We start from the raw sequence: 14,589 nt of genomic DNA, 5'->3' as shown, positions 1-14,589 counted from the left end.
TTATCTATATCTATATCTATATCCATATCTAGCACACCTTCTTTTTTTTTTTTTTAAAGATTTTATTTATTTATTCGACAGAGATAGAGACAGCCAGCGAGAGAGGGAACACAAGCAGGGGGAGTGGGAGAGGAAGAAGCAGGCTCATAGCGGAGGAGCCTGATGTGGGGCTCGATCCCATAACGCCGGGATCACGCCCTGAGCCGAAGGCAGACGCTTAACCGCTGTGCCACCCAGGCGCCCCCTGTATTCCCTAGAGTTAAGAGTCCTTTTGGTTTGCCTCTCTTTCTGTTTTTATCTTATTTTTCCTTCCCTGCTCCTTAAATTCCACAGATGAGTGAAATCATATGGTATTTGTCTTTGGCTGACTTATTTCACTTACCACAATACACTCTAATTCCATCTACATCATTGCAAATGGCTAGAGTTCATTCTTTTTGATGGCTGAGTACTAGTCCATTATCTATATCTATATCTATATCCATATCTAGCACACCTTCTTTTTTTTTTTTTTAAAGATTTTATTTATTTATTCAACAGAGATAGAGACAGCCAGCGAGAGAGGGAACACAAGCAGGGGGAGTGGGAGAGGAAGAAGCAGGGTCCTAGCAGAGGAGCCTGATGTGGGGCTCGATCCCAGAACGCCGGGATCATGCCCTGAGCCGAAGGCAGATGCTTAACTGCTGTGCCACCCAGGCGCCCCTCTAGCACACCTTCTTAATCCATTCATCCATCGATGGACATCTGGGCTCTTTCCGTATTTTGGCAATTGTGGACATTGCTGTTATAAACATTGGGGTGCATGTGCCCCTTCAAATCACTCTTTTTGTGTCCTCTGGATAAATACCTAGTAGTGAAGTTGCTGGTTTGTAGGGTAGTTGTATTTTTAACTTTTTGAGGAATCTCAAATACTGTTTCCCAGAGTGGCTATACCAGTTTGCATTCCCACCAACAGTATAAGAGGGTTGACCTTTCTCCGCATCCTTGCCAACATCTGTTGTTTCCTGAATTGTTAATTTTAGGCATTCTGACAGGTGTGAGGTGGTATCTCATTGTGGTTTTGATTTGTATTTCCCTAATGCCGAGGGATGTTGAGCATTTCTTTGTGTGTCTGTTAGCCATTTGTATGTTTTCTTTGGAGAAATGTCTCTTCATGTCTTCTGCCATTTCTTGACTATTTTTTTTTTGTTTTTTGGGTGTTGAGTTTAATAAGTTCTTTATAGATTTTAGATACTAGCCCTTTATTCGATATGTCATTTGCAAATATCTTCTCCTGGTCTTTTCACTTTCTTGATAATGTCCTTTGTTTTTGTTTTTAAAGATTTTATTTATTTGAGAAAGAGAGAGAAAGAGAGGGAGAGAGAATGAGTGGGGGAGAGGCAAAGGGAGAGGGAGAAGCAGACACCTCCCCTGCTGAGCAGGGAGCCTGATGCTGGGCTTGATCCCAGGACCCTGAGATCATGACCTGAGCTGAAGACAAATGCTTAACCAACTGGGTCACCCAGGTGTCCCTGATAATGTCCTTTGATGCACAAAAGTTTTCAATATTGATGTAATCCAGTTTATGTATTTTTTCTTTTGTTGTTTATGCTTTTGGTATTGTATCTAAGAATATTGCCAAATCCAAAGTCATGAAGATTTATCTCTGTATTTCCTTCTAAGAGTTTTTACAGTTTTAGATCTTATATTTAGGTCTTTAATCCATTTTGAGTTAATTTTTATTTTTGATGTAAGATAGGAGTCCAACTTCATTCTTTTGCGTGTGGACTTCCAGTTTACCCAGCACCATTTCTTGAAGATACTCTTTTTCCCCCCAATGAATAGATTTGGCCCCCTTTTTTTGAAAACTAATTGATTATAGAGGTATGTGTTTATTTTTGGAATCTGAATTCTGTTCCATTAGTTTATATATCTGATGTTATGTCAATATTACAGTTGATTAAAATCTCTTTGTTGTAAGTTTTGTAATTGGGAAATCTGAGTCTGCCAGGTTTGATCTTTTTCAGTACTGTGTGGCTATTTGGGGCCTCTTGCAATTCCATTTGCTTTTAGGTTTGCTTTTCAGTTCTGCAAAAAAGGGCAGAAATTGGAATTTTGATAGAGATTGCATTGCTCTTGTTAATGGAACTGTTTTCTTAATTTCTCTTTTGGATTGATAATTGCTGTTTTATATGTGTTGATCTTGGACCCTGCAACTTTCTGGAATTCATCAGTTCTAGTATTATTTTGTGGATTCTTTTGGATTTTTTATATATTGGATCATGTTGTCTGTGAATAGAGTGAGTTAGTAAAACTTCTTTTCCAATTTAGAAGCTTTTAATTTTTTTTTCTTGCCTAATTGCTTTTGCTAGATTTTTCAATACAACGTTGAATAGCAGTATTAAAAGTGGGCATCCTTTTCTTCTTCTTGATCTTAGGGGGAAAGCATTCAGTCTCTTACCATTGAGTATAATATTAGCTGTGGGTGTTTCATAAAGGTGCTTTACATATTTGGAAATTTTCTTTTATTCCTAATTTCTTAATATGTTTTTATCATGAAAGGATGTTGAATTTTGGGAAATGCTTTTTTCTCTATCAGTTGAGATAATCATGTGTTTTTCTCCCCCTGCATTCCATTAATGTAGTGTTGATTGTTAAGGAGTTTATTATTTAATTCCACATATTTGTGGCCCAGTGATTATTTAAGAGGCTATTGTTTAATTCAACATATTTGTGAATTTCCAGTTTTCCTTCTGGTTTTGATTAGCAGTTTCATTCCATTTTGGTTAGAAAGCTTGTTTTCATTGTTTTTAAATTTATTGAGACTTGTTATGTGGCTAACATATGGTGTATCCTGTAGAATGTTCCATGTGCACTTCAGAAGAATGTATATTCTGTTGTTGGGTGGAGTCTTCTTTGAGTTGGTTACGTTTAGTTGATCTATAATGTTGCTCATAAACTGTGTTAATTTTTCTTCATTCTTTTTAAATTTTCCTTTGTTATGTAATTTCAGTTGTCTTATTTTCAAGTTTGCACATTCTATCTTCTTGCCTATTCTGATATTCAGATACACTTCTGAAACCTTTAGTATGCTTTCCATTTTAATTATTATACTTTTAGTTCCATTATTTCTATGTAGTTCCTGTTTCATAATTCCTAGATCTTCATTGATCTTTATCTGTGTATTTTCCTAGATCTTTATTTGTGTATTTTCTTTTAGCTCTTTGAGCATGAACTTTAAGTCAACTGATATAAATTCTTTGTATACTAAGTACACTACCTGGGTTTCCTCAGTGTTTCTCTCCATTTATTTCTATGAATAGGCCACACTTTTCTGATTCTTTGTGTGCCTTGCAATTTTTTTTGAACAGTGGGCATTTGAATATTGTAATGTGCAACTCCGAACATCAGATTGTTATCCTCCCCAGAGCATGCTGTTTTTGCCTGCATCCACCCATTGTTTAGTGGATTTTTTAAACTCTTTTTGTAAAGATTATGTTTATTGTCTTATGTGATTACTGAAATCTCTATTATCTTGGCAGTCAGGCAGTGATCTGACAGAGATTTTCTTAAATGGCAGGTACCAAAAGGAAAAATAAAAACTCTAACATTTGCAAACTGGTACTGAGCTGGGATGGTCCTTGAGTGCGTAGTGATGGCATCTATTACACTACCTTAGCCTTCATCTCCAGCTTGTTGCAGACTCAAAGGCCCAGCCAGAGATGCAAGTCATGACCTTGCAGTTGTTTTTTGAGCAAACATTTGGCTCTGGGCATGTGTATTATATTCTTGATTACCCAGTATATCATTCAGTGTATACACCCACACACATGATTTTTCTTTCTTTTTCATTTTATTTTTTTCTTCTCTTTATTTTCATTTGTTATTTTTAGTTTAAATTTTGTTAGTTAACGTACAGTGCAGTATTGGTTTCTGGAGTTTTCTTTTTTTTTTTTTTTTAATTATTTTAATTCCAGTATAGTTAACATACAGTGTTATATTATTTTCAGGTGTAAAATACAGTGATTCAACATGATTTTCATTTAAAGGAATTGGGTTACATGATTGTGGGGCCTCACAGGTAAGAAATAGCTTAGGCTGGCAAGCTGGAGATTATCAGGCAGGGATTGATGCTATAGTCTTAAGGCAGAATTTCTTCAATAATATGTATTTCCATAAATTGAATCTCTATGTTCAGTTCTTTTTATCTGCTGTTTTCCAATTAATCCCTCTTATTCATTTCCTCTTCATTCTGGAAATGTTTCTGAGGTTTATCCTATACTTCACAGATTCAATTTTCTGAACAAAAGTTGGATATCATTAAAATTAAATACTTACACTCTTCAAAAACACTGTCAATAGAATGTGAATATGGAACGCAGACTGGGAGCAAACACTTGGAAAATACATATCTGACAGAGGACAGTTGTCCAAAATATATAGAGACCTCTTAAAACCCAAATAAGAAAATGAAAAACTGATTAAAAATTGGGCAAAAGACCTCACCTCAAACAGAATAGATAGATGTCAAATGAGCATATGAAAATATGGTCCATATCTTATACCATCAGGGAAAATCAAATTAAAACAACGAGATGCCACTACACACCTATTAGAATGACCAAAATCCAGAAAACTGACAACATCAAATGTTGGTAAGGTTGTGGAGCAGCAGGAACTCTCATTCATTTCTGATAGTAAATGCAAAATAGTAAAACCACTTTGATAGACAGTTTGGCAATTTCATACAAAGCTAAAATCTTACCATATGATTCATGAAATTACCTTGCTTGGTATTTATCCAGAGGACTTGAAAATTTATACTTGTGCAAAAAGGTGCACACAGGTGTTTATATTAGCTTTATTTATAATTGCTAGAACATGGAACAATCAAGATATCCTTCAGTAGATGAATGGATAAAGAAACTATGGTACATCCAGGTAACGGAATGTTAATCAGGGCCAAAGTGAACTATCAAGCCATAAAAAGAAGTGGAGGAAAGTTAAATGCATATTGCTAAGTGAAAGAAGTCAGTCTGAAAAGACTACCTCCTCTGTGATTTCAACTCTACTCTGTGAAAGGCAAAACTATGGAGATAGTAAAAAGATCAGTATTGGCCAGGGCGGTTGAAGGAAGGAAGCATACAGGAATTTTAGGATAATGAGTTTATTCTTTATGATACTATAATGTTGGATATATGTCATTATAACTTTGTCCAAATCCATAGAATGTACAACACCAAGAGTGAACCCTTATGTAAGCTGTGGACTTTGGGTGATCATATGTCATTGTAGGTCCATCAATTATAGCAAACATTCCATTCTGATAGGGGATATTGCTAAAGAGTGGTCTATGCATGAATGGTGGGAGGAGTATATGGAAAATCTCTGTATCCTGTACTCAGTTTTGCTGTGAAGCAGAAACTGCTCTAAAAATAAAAAAATTATTAAATATATTTATATTAACAATATTTTTAATGTGATGAAAAGTATTACAGAGAAAGTAAGAAACACTGAAGTAGGCAAGATATTTAGATGGAAATGTTTAGCATTTTCTTGTTTATCTTCTGTATTTACAATCTTTTTAATATTTTTTCTTTTAAGAAATCTATTTTGTTTCATAATTCTTTACTGCTTAATTTAACCATCACATTTTCAATATTGGAAGCTTTTTAAAAAATTTGTCCTTCAAATAGTTCTCATCAGCACTCTTCACTGAGATCAATGAACTATTTCAATACCATACCATTGGCTGTGGGAGGAGTTTTCCCTCCCTAAGCAAAGCTTAATAATTTCCCTCTTGGGTATAGGTCATGGGCACAATAGGTAACAGATTATTCTGATACAAAATTTTTCAGATTATATTCTTGGTTACTCACCATAAAACAAGCTACTTAGGTAAAGAGAAGGTCAGTTAAGGACCGTTTGTGTTCATTTCTATTTTATACTTATCATGAAAACTACAACATAACTTTATACTATGCATGTTGATACCCATGTATTGGAGAGAGAGAGAGGTGTTGGGGCCACAAGTTCGACTTCCTGAACCAACCATTTAATAATAAAAATTGCATCATTCCTGCTTTCTTTCCAACCTCTGGTGTTTGCTTGCAATATATTCAGTTACAGTTTAAATTTGACTCTCAACATTTCTATGTGGAACTTTTTTTCTTAAAGAATTAATTAGGTTTATTGTAAAGTTAAGTCATAGCTTTATGTTTAAATGTCAGACACAAACCTGTAAAAATGTTAACCCATTTGAGTTCTGGAGATCTAATGAAGACTTATTCTCTATACAATTTCCTTGTGGCACTGTCTGGTATACATTGGAGTGCAAAGTAAAAGTTTATTTCATGTCTGTATATTTTAGTTTCAGTTTAACATGCATCCTTTCTGTTAGGGGCATGCATACTGCTGATGTTATGGAAAGCTTTCTCATCAGCCTATCCATGAGGATAATTAAGATTGTCTTGCTGTGTCCCAGGGAAATAGTCAAAGCTTTTAAAAAGAGAGAAAATAGAGAACAAAAGGGTATGTCAGGCGTGTACACAACCGTGTTATTGGCAGATAGCATGACTCCTTTATGAATGTGTGACTTTCTGAAAACTCTTGTTTTAAAATAATTATCTTTTTCTGTTAGGCATTGAGTAAGAGTTTTTTTTCCATATATAAATAGATTTTCCAATTCCACCAAGTCTTGTTCAGTGAACTTTAAACTGAGCCTTCATAGCATTTGTTTTGTCCACTTCTATTGAAGGTTTTCTGCAAGAAGAATCTCAGTTGTGACATTGTATGGATGCCAGTGAAATGATCAGAATTCAAGTTTCTAGTGTACTGTAGCTATAATGAGCTGCTAATTGAAGGTGACAAGCTGTTTTTTCTTCCCAGTTGGTCTGGCAAAATGTTAGATTTCATTCATTATTAACTCATTGCTTCTCAGCAGAGGACTGGATTAATTACTTGGGAACATTAAGAAAAGAATTTTTGCCTTGTGTCAGTTTTAGAGATTGAAGTTCAGGTTTTATTAGGTTTTCCCCCACCTCCAGTTTGGCCATTTGCATCCAGTTGTGTAAGGACCCTCCATAGTCAAGACACAGCGATGTTTCCATCATCCACCACATTTTTTCATGGCGCTTCCCTCTTTCCCTGCCCTGTGGCAACCACTGATCTACTTCCTATAATTTTAGCTTTCTGCCTTTTCACGGAAAGGGACTCATGCAGTGTGTAGACTTCGTTATCTGGTCTCTTTCCACTTCATAATGGTTCTGAGATTCACTTATGTTGTTGTATGGATAACTTGTTCTTTAAAATTGCTGAATAATATTCCATTGCCTCAGTATATCACAGTATATTTATCCACTCACCTGTTGATCTTTATTAAGTGTTTTGTTATTATGAATAGCAAATTACCTAGTTGTGACATATGGTAAGGGTATTTTTAATGTATAAAAACCTACTAAATTATTTTTCAAAATGATTGTACCATTTTGCATTCCCAACAGCAATGTATAACATTTTAATTACTTTGCATTCTTGTATTACCAGTCTTTTAAATTTTAGCCGTTCTAGTGAGTGTAGGTATCCCTTAGTGGTTTAGTGGTTTTAATTTGCATTTCACTTCATCTTTTCAAGTGCTTAGTTGCTATCTCTATATCTTTTCTTTTTATTATCATATGTATCTCTATATCTTCCTGGGTAAAGTGTCTTTTAAAATATTACGGCCATTTGGGGCGCCTGGGTGGCACAGCGGTTAAGCGTCTGCCTTCGGCTCAGGGCGTGATCCCGGCGTTATGGGATCGAGCCCCACATCAGGCTCTTCCGCTATGAGCCTGCTTCTTCCTCTCCCACTCCCCCTGCTTGTGTTCCCTCTCTCACTGGCTGTCTCTATCTCTGTCAAATAAATAAATAAAATCTTAAAAAAAAATATTATGGCCATTAAAACATGTTGTATATATCATTATTATTGAATGATAAGAGTTCTTTTTATGTTCTGGATACAAACCCTTTGCCAGATACATCTTTTGAAAATATTTTCTTACAATATGGGACTTTCTTGTTCATTTTTTAAATATCTTTATTAAAAAATAAAAGTCGTTAATTTTGGTAATTTTGTGTTGTCAATTATGTCTGTGTTCGTGCTTTCTTTTTCTTGTTTAAGAAATAAATTTTACAATTAAAAATAGAGCTACCCTATGACCCAGCAATTGCACTACTGGGTATTTATCCCAAAGATTCAGACGTAGTGAAGAGAAGGGCCATATGCACCCCAATGTTCATAGCAGCATTGTCCACAATAGCTAAATTGTGGAAAGAGCTGAGATGCCCTTCAACAGACGAATGGGTTAAGAAGATGTGGTCCATATATACAATGGAGTATTAGCCATCAGAAAGAACGATTACCCCACATTTGCAGCAACATGGAGGGGACTGGAGGAGATTATGCTAAGTGAAATAAGTCAAGCAGAGAAAGACAATTATCATATGGTTTCACTCATTTATGGAACATAAGAAATAGCAGGGAGATCGGTAGGAGAAGGAAAGGAAGAATGAAGGGGGAGTAAACAGAAGGGGGAATGAACCACAAGAGGCTATGGACTCTGGGAAACAAACTGAGGGCTTCAGAGGGGAGGGGGTGGGGGATTGGGATAGGCCAGTGATGGGTATTAAGGAGAGCATGTGTTGCATGGAGCACTGGTGTTATACGCAAACAATGAATCATGGAACACTACATCAAAAACTAATGATGTACTGTATGGTGACTAACATAACATAATAAAAAATTAAAAAAAAAATTTTTACCTAAATTTTGTTCTAGAAGCAATTATTTGGTTCTTATGTTTGGTTCTTATGTTCTTGGAATGTAACCCATTATAAGTTAATTTTTGTATATAAGCTAGAAATTTTAATTCCTTCCATGCAAAGATTTAATTTTTAAAAGGAGCATTTGTTCAAAAACCGTTCTTTCATTGCTTAATTATATAGTACGTTTGATGAAAATCATTTGGCCATATGTGTGAGTTTATTCATGGACTCTCTATTCTGTTCCCTTGACCTATATTTCTGTGCTCAGACCAGTATTATAACCTTTTCCCCCCTTAAATTGAGATATAATTGCCCTATAACATTATATTAGTTTCAGGTATATGACATAATGATTTGATATTTGTATGTATTGCGAAATGATCACCACAGTAAGTCTAGTTAATGTTCGTCACCACACAGTTCCATTTTTTTTCTTTTGGTGAGAACTTTTAAGATTACTGTCTTAGCAACTTCTAAGTATATAATACAGGATTGTTACCTCTAGTCACCATGCTGTACATCACATCTGCAGGACTTGTTAATCTTATAATGGGATATTTGTTCCTTTTGACCATCTTCTGTTTTGCATACCCTTACCTCTGGCAACTCCTAGTCTGTTCCCTGTATTGAAGAATTCAGGTTTTTTGTTTTTTAAAATTCCACATATAAGTGAGTTCATATAGTATTTGTCTTTGTCTGACTTATTTCATTCAGCAAATGCCCCCAATTCTATCCATGTGACAAATGGCAAGACTTCCTTTTTTTTTAAATGCCTGAATAATATTCCATTGTGTATGTATGTCTGTATCTATCACATTTTCTCTATCCATTTATCCATTGAGGGACGCAGGTTGCTTCCATGTCTTGGCTCTTGTAAATAGCGCTGCAGTGAACATGGCGCTGCATAGTGTATCTTTTTGAATTAGTCTTTTTTTTTTTTTTGATAAGTACCCAGAGGTGGAATTGCTGGATCATATGATAGTTATGATAGTTCTATTTTTACTTTTTTTTTTAAGTTTTTATTTAGTAGGATATCTAAATATTTTCATTTAAATGATTGATAGAATTTAGAAATGAAGTCATTTTTGAGGATTTCACTGTGAGAAGTTTTAAATTATGAGTGCAGTTTCTTTTATAGATACTGGCATATTCAGATTATTTCTTTATAGATTGGTTTAGATTGGTTTTAGAAAACGAGGTGTTAGTTCCACAGATTTTTTCTTTTGCTTATTCCAGTTTCATTTCATTTCATATTGTATTACTAGTTCCCACATTGTACTTTTATTGGATTTAACTTGCTCTTCTTTTCCTACTTTGTTAAGATGGAAACATCAGTCTCTTTATCTGTTCTAGTACCAAGAACCCACTGTCTTAATTACTATACCTTTCCAGTATAAGTCTGATCATGTGGAATGCATATTTATATACATTTTAGAATGAGGTCTCATTCTGGTCGATTTTTCATTAGGGTGGAACTGTATCAGTTTAGAAAGTCCGTCAGCCTCTGGTATATACTTCAGTTTATTTTGCTTTGTTTTGTTTTCTTTCTTTTTGTATAAATATGTCAAAATCTTAGATTCATTCCAAGGTATTCAGTATATTCATATATTCAACATATATATTTTAAAATTTCACTTTATAATGGTTTGTGCTTAATTCATAAAAATACAGGTGCTGTTGTTATTAGTGACCTGGCTAAATTGATGTATCAATTAACTAACAATCCATATTAACAACCCATGTTTCATCTTTATTGTGAGGTTCATCTTTATTGTGAGGTTGTCTTTTTTTTTTTTTTTTTTGAAGATTTTATTTATTTATTTCAGAGGTAGGGAGAAAGTGCAAGCATGAGTGGGGGGGAGGGGCAGAGGGAGAAGCAGACTCCCTGCTGAGCAGGGAGCTGGATTTGGGGCTCAGTCCCAGGACCGTGGGATCATGACCTGAACTGAAGACAGACGCTTAACAAACTGAGCCACCCAGGCACCGCTATTGTAGAGTTGTCTTTATGTATGTTTTGATATACAGATTTGTATTATTGAGTTTTATACTTAATACAGTCAAGTTCTCGGCAAATAATGACAGCCGTATTTCTTCCGTATGGTAATTTATTTTCTTGCCTTATGCACAGGACCTTCCATACTATGTTGAGTAGATGTGGTTTGATAATGAATATTCTTGTCTAGTTCCTGATTTTAGGGTAAAGATTTTCAGTGGTTTACCATTATATATGATTGATAGTTTTTATTAGTTTTAAGGTTGCTATACTCTATCAGATTAATGAAATGTTTCTTATCTTGAACAACTTTTTAAGTTTATCAAATACTTCTCTGCATTTATTAAGATAATTTTATGATTTTTTCTTTTCTATAGTAATAATTTGGTGAGTGAGTTTCATTTTATTTTTCCCAAATTTTGCATTTCTGAAATGAGTTAATTGGGATATATTATGAATTTTTAATAGTTCAAATAAATTTCCTTACATTATGTTAATTAAGGGTTTTACAATCATGTTAATAAGAAAATGTAGAAGTTTTTTATTGATCATCCGTGTATTTTACTTAAGATTTATCCATTCATGTTATTTTTTAAAAATTTATTTCTAATTTATTTTTTTAATTATGTTCAGCTAGCCACTGTATAGAATATAACGAATCATTGAAAATGTAGAGTTTACTGGCCCTCCCACATTTTAAAAAATAATGGCTTTTGTCTTTTTTTTTTTTTTTTTTTTTTTTAGCACAAGTCCACCTTACTGTTGTGTAGATCTATATTCGCTTCGTACCGGGGAGATGGTCAAGTCTATTCAGTTTAAAACACCTATCTATGATCTCCATTGCAACAAACGGTAAGCATTTCTTCATGTGTTTCTTGTTCCAGGTAAGGTACCTCCTGGGCAGGTAAAGCTCTACTAGTGTCATTCACCATCTTTGACTTACTTTGTAACGAAGTCACAAAATACCTTCTGAATTCTGCCAAATGGTGTAGCCGTTAAGATTTCTGAATGAATGTTTTCAAACTTCCAGTCTTGACCCATTAGTGAATTAAGTTTAGTGAGTCCTAACTAGCATTTAAACACTGAAATGGAAAAGAGTAAAAAGTATCTGAGCAAATGTACAAAGATTAAGTGTTGCTTTGAGGAACTTTTTTACATGTTTAACATAACTTTTTAATAGAATGTATGTGCTTCTGTGCTGCTTTATGATATGCAGTATAACTTTCCTATTAACATTCATCAAAACAAAACATTCTGAACAATTAAAAATGGCTTTAAATATTGTTATTTCTTTGTATTTCACAGTAGAGCTGAAACATGGACTAGGTAGTTTTTCCTTCTTTAAAATCTGTTTTGTTGAAATCTCCAGGAAAATACTCAGATCTGGGTTGAACCTGACCTGATGATAATGAAGAATTAATTTATAGCCATTGAACATTAGGGGAGATAGGGACTTTAAGAATCTTCTATTACTCAATACTTCCTTTTACATTTGAGAAAACTGCAGCCCTGCAATGGTAAATGTCTTGATCGAGGTCATGGATGGAAACTGTAAATCTTACATCTCATCAAAAAGCAAACACATGGAACATGGAAAACACAATAATTTATGCTGTGTCAATATAAAATAAATTTTGTAATAAAAGACTCTCAGGTTGGATTTTAAAGGGATTCAAAGAATGACTCAGAAAGGTTGACTGTAAAAAGAAGATAAAGACATACCCGACAAATATAAACTAGAAGAACATGTGGACTTTGACACTAATGATAAAAGTATTTGAATTCAAGTACAAAAACATGAAATCAGACAAAGAAAAGCTGTTCAGTGATAGTTTGTAGTTCATAGTGGAGATCTAATTATTATGCATATTTATACTTCAAATAGTATCAAACTCAAAATTATAGGAAACAAATATTATTGCTGGGATAATGTAATTATCCAGTGAAACATCAAATTATTCAAAATCAACATTATTGAATGGGTGGGTCTAGTGGGTAATATATTTAACTTGGAAAAATACAATGAGAGCTCTTCTTCAGGTGTCCTTTGTGCTCTCACAAAATAGATTACATACATAGTTAGCCAAACGGAAACTTAAACACACTTGAAAAGGGAGATTAAGTACAAATAAGATTTTTAGGTCACAATTTACTCGTATTACAAATACACAAATATACCAGAAAACAGAAAAACGCAGTGCAGTTAAATTTTTTAAAAAGTACTTCTTGCATTATTTTTTTAAACTGTTACAGTAAATCTGTACTTGTTCCAAGTACTGTGTTTCTGGATGATGCAGTTAGGTCAGCTTTTCTTACAACAAATATTTTTGTGTTTTTTACTTTTAATTTTAGCTGTGAAATAACGAGACAGTTACTATTTTAACATATATAAATTACCTTGAAAATTAATACAGTTAATCTTTTCATAGTCATCTGTGTGCTCATCATGTGTGATTAATGATTGTGAAACTTCTGAGTAGGAGTAAAAGCAGATAAAAGTGATTTATGAATATGAGATATCATCAATGAAAAGTGATTATGAAATTCTCTGGAAATTTGGTTGATATAGCAAAGGTTCATATTCTCCTTTTTCTTTTTTCTTTTTTTTTTAAGACAAACCATTGACGATATATTCCAACAGCAAAAAAATCTGTTGATTTGGATACATTATGTAATTTTTAAAAAATTGATTTTCCACTTAGAAGTTGCCTGAGTTTAAATGTGGTAAAGGTTAGAGGAAAAGCTATCATGTAGATGTCACGATACTGCTTAGCTTTTGCTCTATAAAATGTCAAATCTGATTCACCACATCTTTCCCTGGTTAATTCTGCATTTGGTTTTGCAAATCAGCTGTAGGCACAGTCTTTTGGACTTAGCAATATTCATAATAAATTAAACCGTCCTTGTGGAAATGGAAATGATTTTGTATGTTACTATATTACGGGGAGGGGCTTCTTGATTGTAAAAAAACCTTTTCATCTCTGTTTGTCTTTCTGCATTTTCTCTCATTTGAGTTTGTTACCTTCTTATTATGGATTCCCTAAGCCTTTTAACCTGGTTCTGATGATTGGTTGGTTTCTTATGTTAAGTGCCATGACAGAATCATTTATTATGTGTTGTCAGCTGTGTTAAGGATTTTGTTCTGCATTAGCAAATGAACAAGATTAATACAGCATGCATGTTAAAGACAACATTTTCTTTTTTCCTACTCATCATTAACATCTGTTACTCAGATTTACCTCCCCCAAATTTGGAAAAATACCCTGAGTATGTTAAATATTTAATAATTGTAACCTTTTATTTGATTATTAAGATAACTTTGAAATTTGGATCTTTATGTTACTGTAATGTGAAGAGAAGTACTCAAAAACACAATTTATAAAATAACTTCATTTTGGATATATTTTAGGAGTTTTGGTTATAAAATATTTTATAACTAACTTATTTTCCTAATTTTTTACAAATCTTGGGCTCTGGGAGAAATATAGTTCATACAGATTCTGATTAAATTTTAATATATTGAGTCAATCAGAAATGAGTCATTTATACTGAATAACAGTTGTCTGAGTTTGCTTTCTTTCTTTCTTCCTTTTGCTCTTGTGTTGGGAAATTCAGCAATCATTTTAAGTGACAGGTTACATAAATCCATTTTATGTTTAATTCCATGACTTTGAGCCAGCACTGGAAAAACACTTTTAGTAAATAGCCAGCAGTTTATTGATTTCATACATTCCTAATGAAGATAGATTTATTTGATTTATAATGAATGAAAATAAAATTTTATTTAGAAGAAAATAATGTTTTAAGCTGTAGTT

At 33.6% G+C, this 14,589-nt stretch overlaps 1 protein-coding gene across 7 annotated transcripts in view; it reads left to right on the top strand.

The window, feature by feature from the left end:
* Positions 1 to 14,589, top strand: part of BCAS3 (BCAS3 microtubule associated cell migration factor) — a 588,999-nt gene that overhangs the window by 119,895 nt on the left and 454,515 nt on the right. For all 7 annotated transcript variants that reach the window (XM_040640930.1, XM_040640931.1, XM_040640928.1 and 4 more), the window contains one exon: positions 11,519 to 11,626. In XM_040640930.1, coding sequence (XP_040496864.1) covers positions 11,519 to 11,626 — 108 coding nt within the window. The remainder of the gene's footprint in view (positions 1 to 11,518; positions 11,627 to 14,589) is intronic.

This window comes from Ursus maritimus, unplaced genomic scaffold (assembly GCF_017311325.1).
Source record: "Ursus maritimus isolate PB19 unplaced genomic scaffold, ASM1731132v1 scaffold_24, whole genome shotgun sequence".
NCBI lineage: Eukaryota > Metazoa > Chordata > Mammalia > Carnivora > Ursidae > Ursus > Ursus maritimus.
This window is presented reverse-complemented; position numbering and strand designations above follow the sequence as displayed.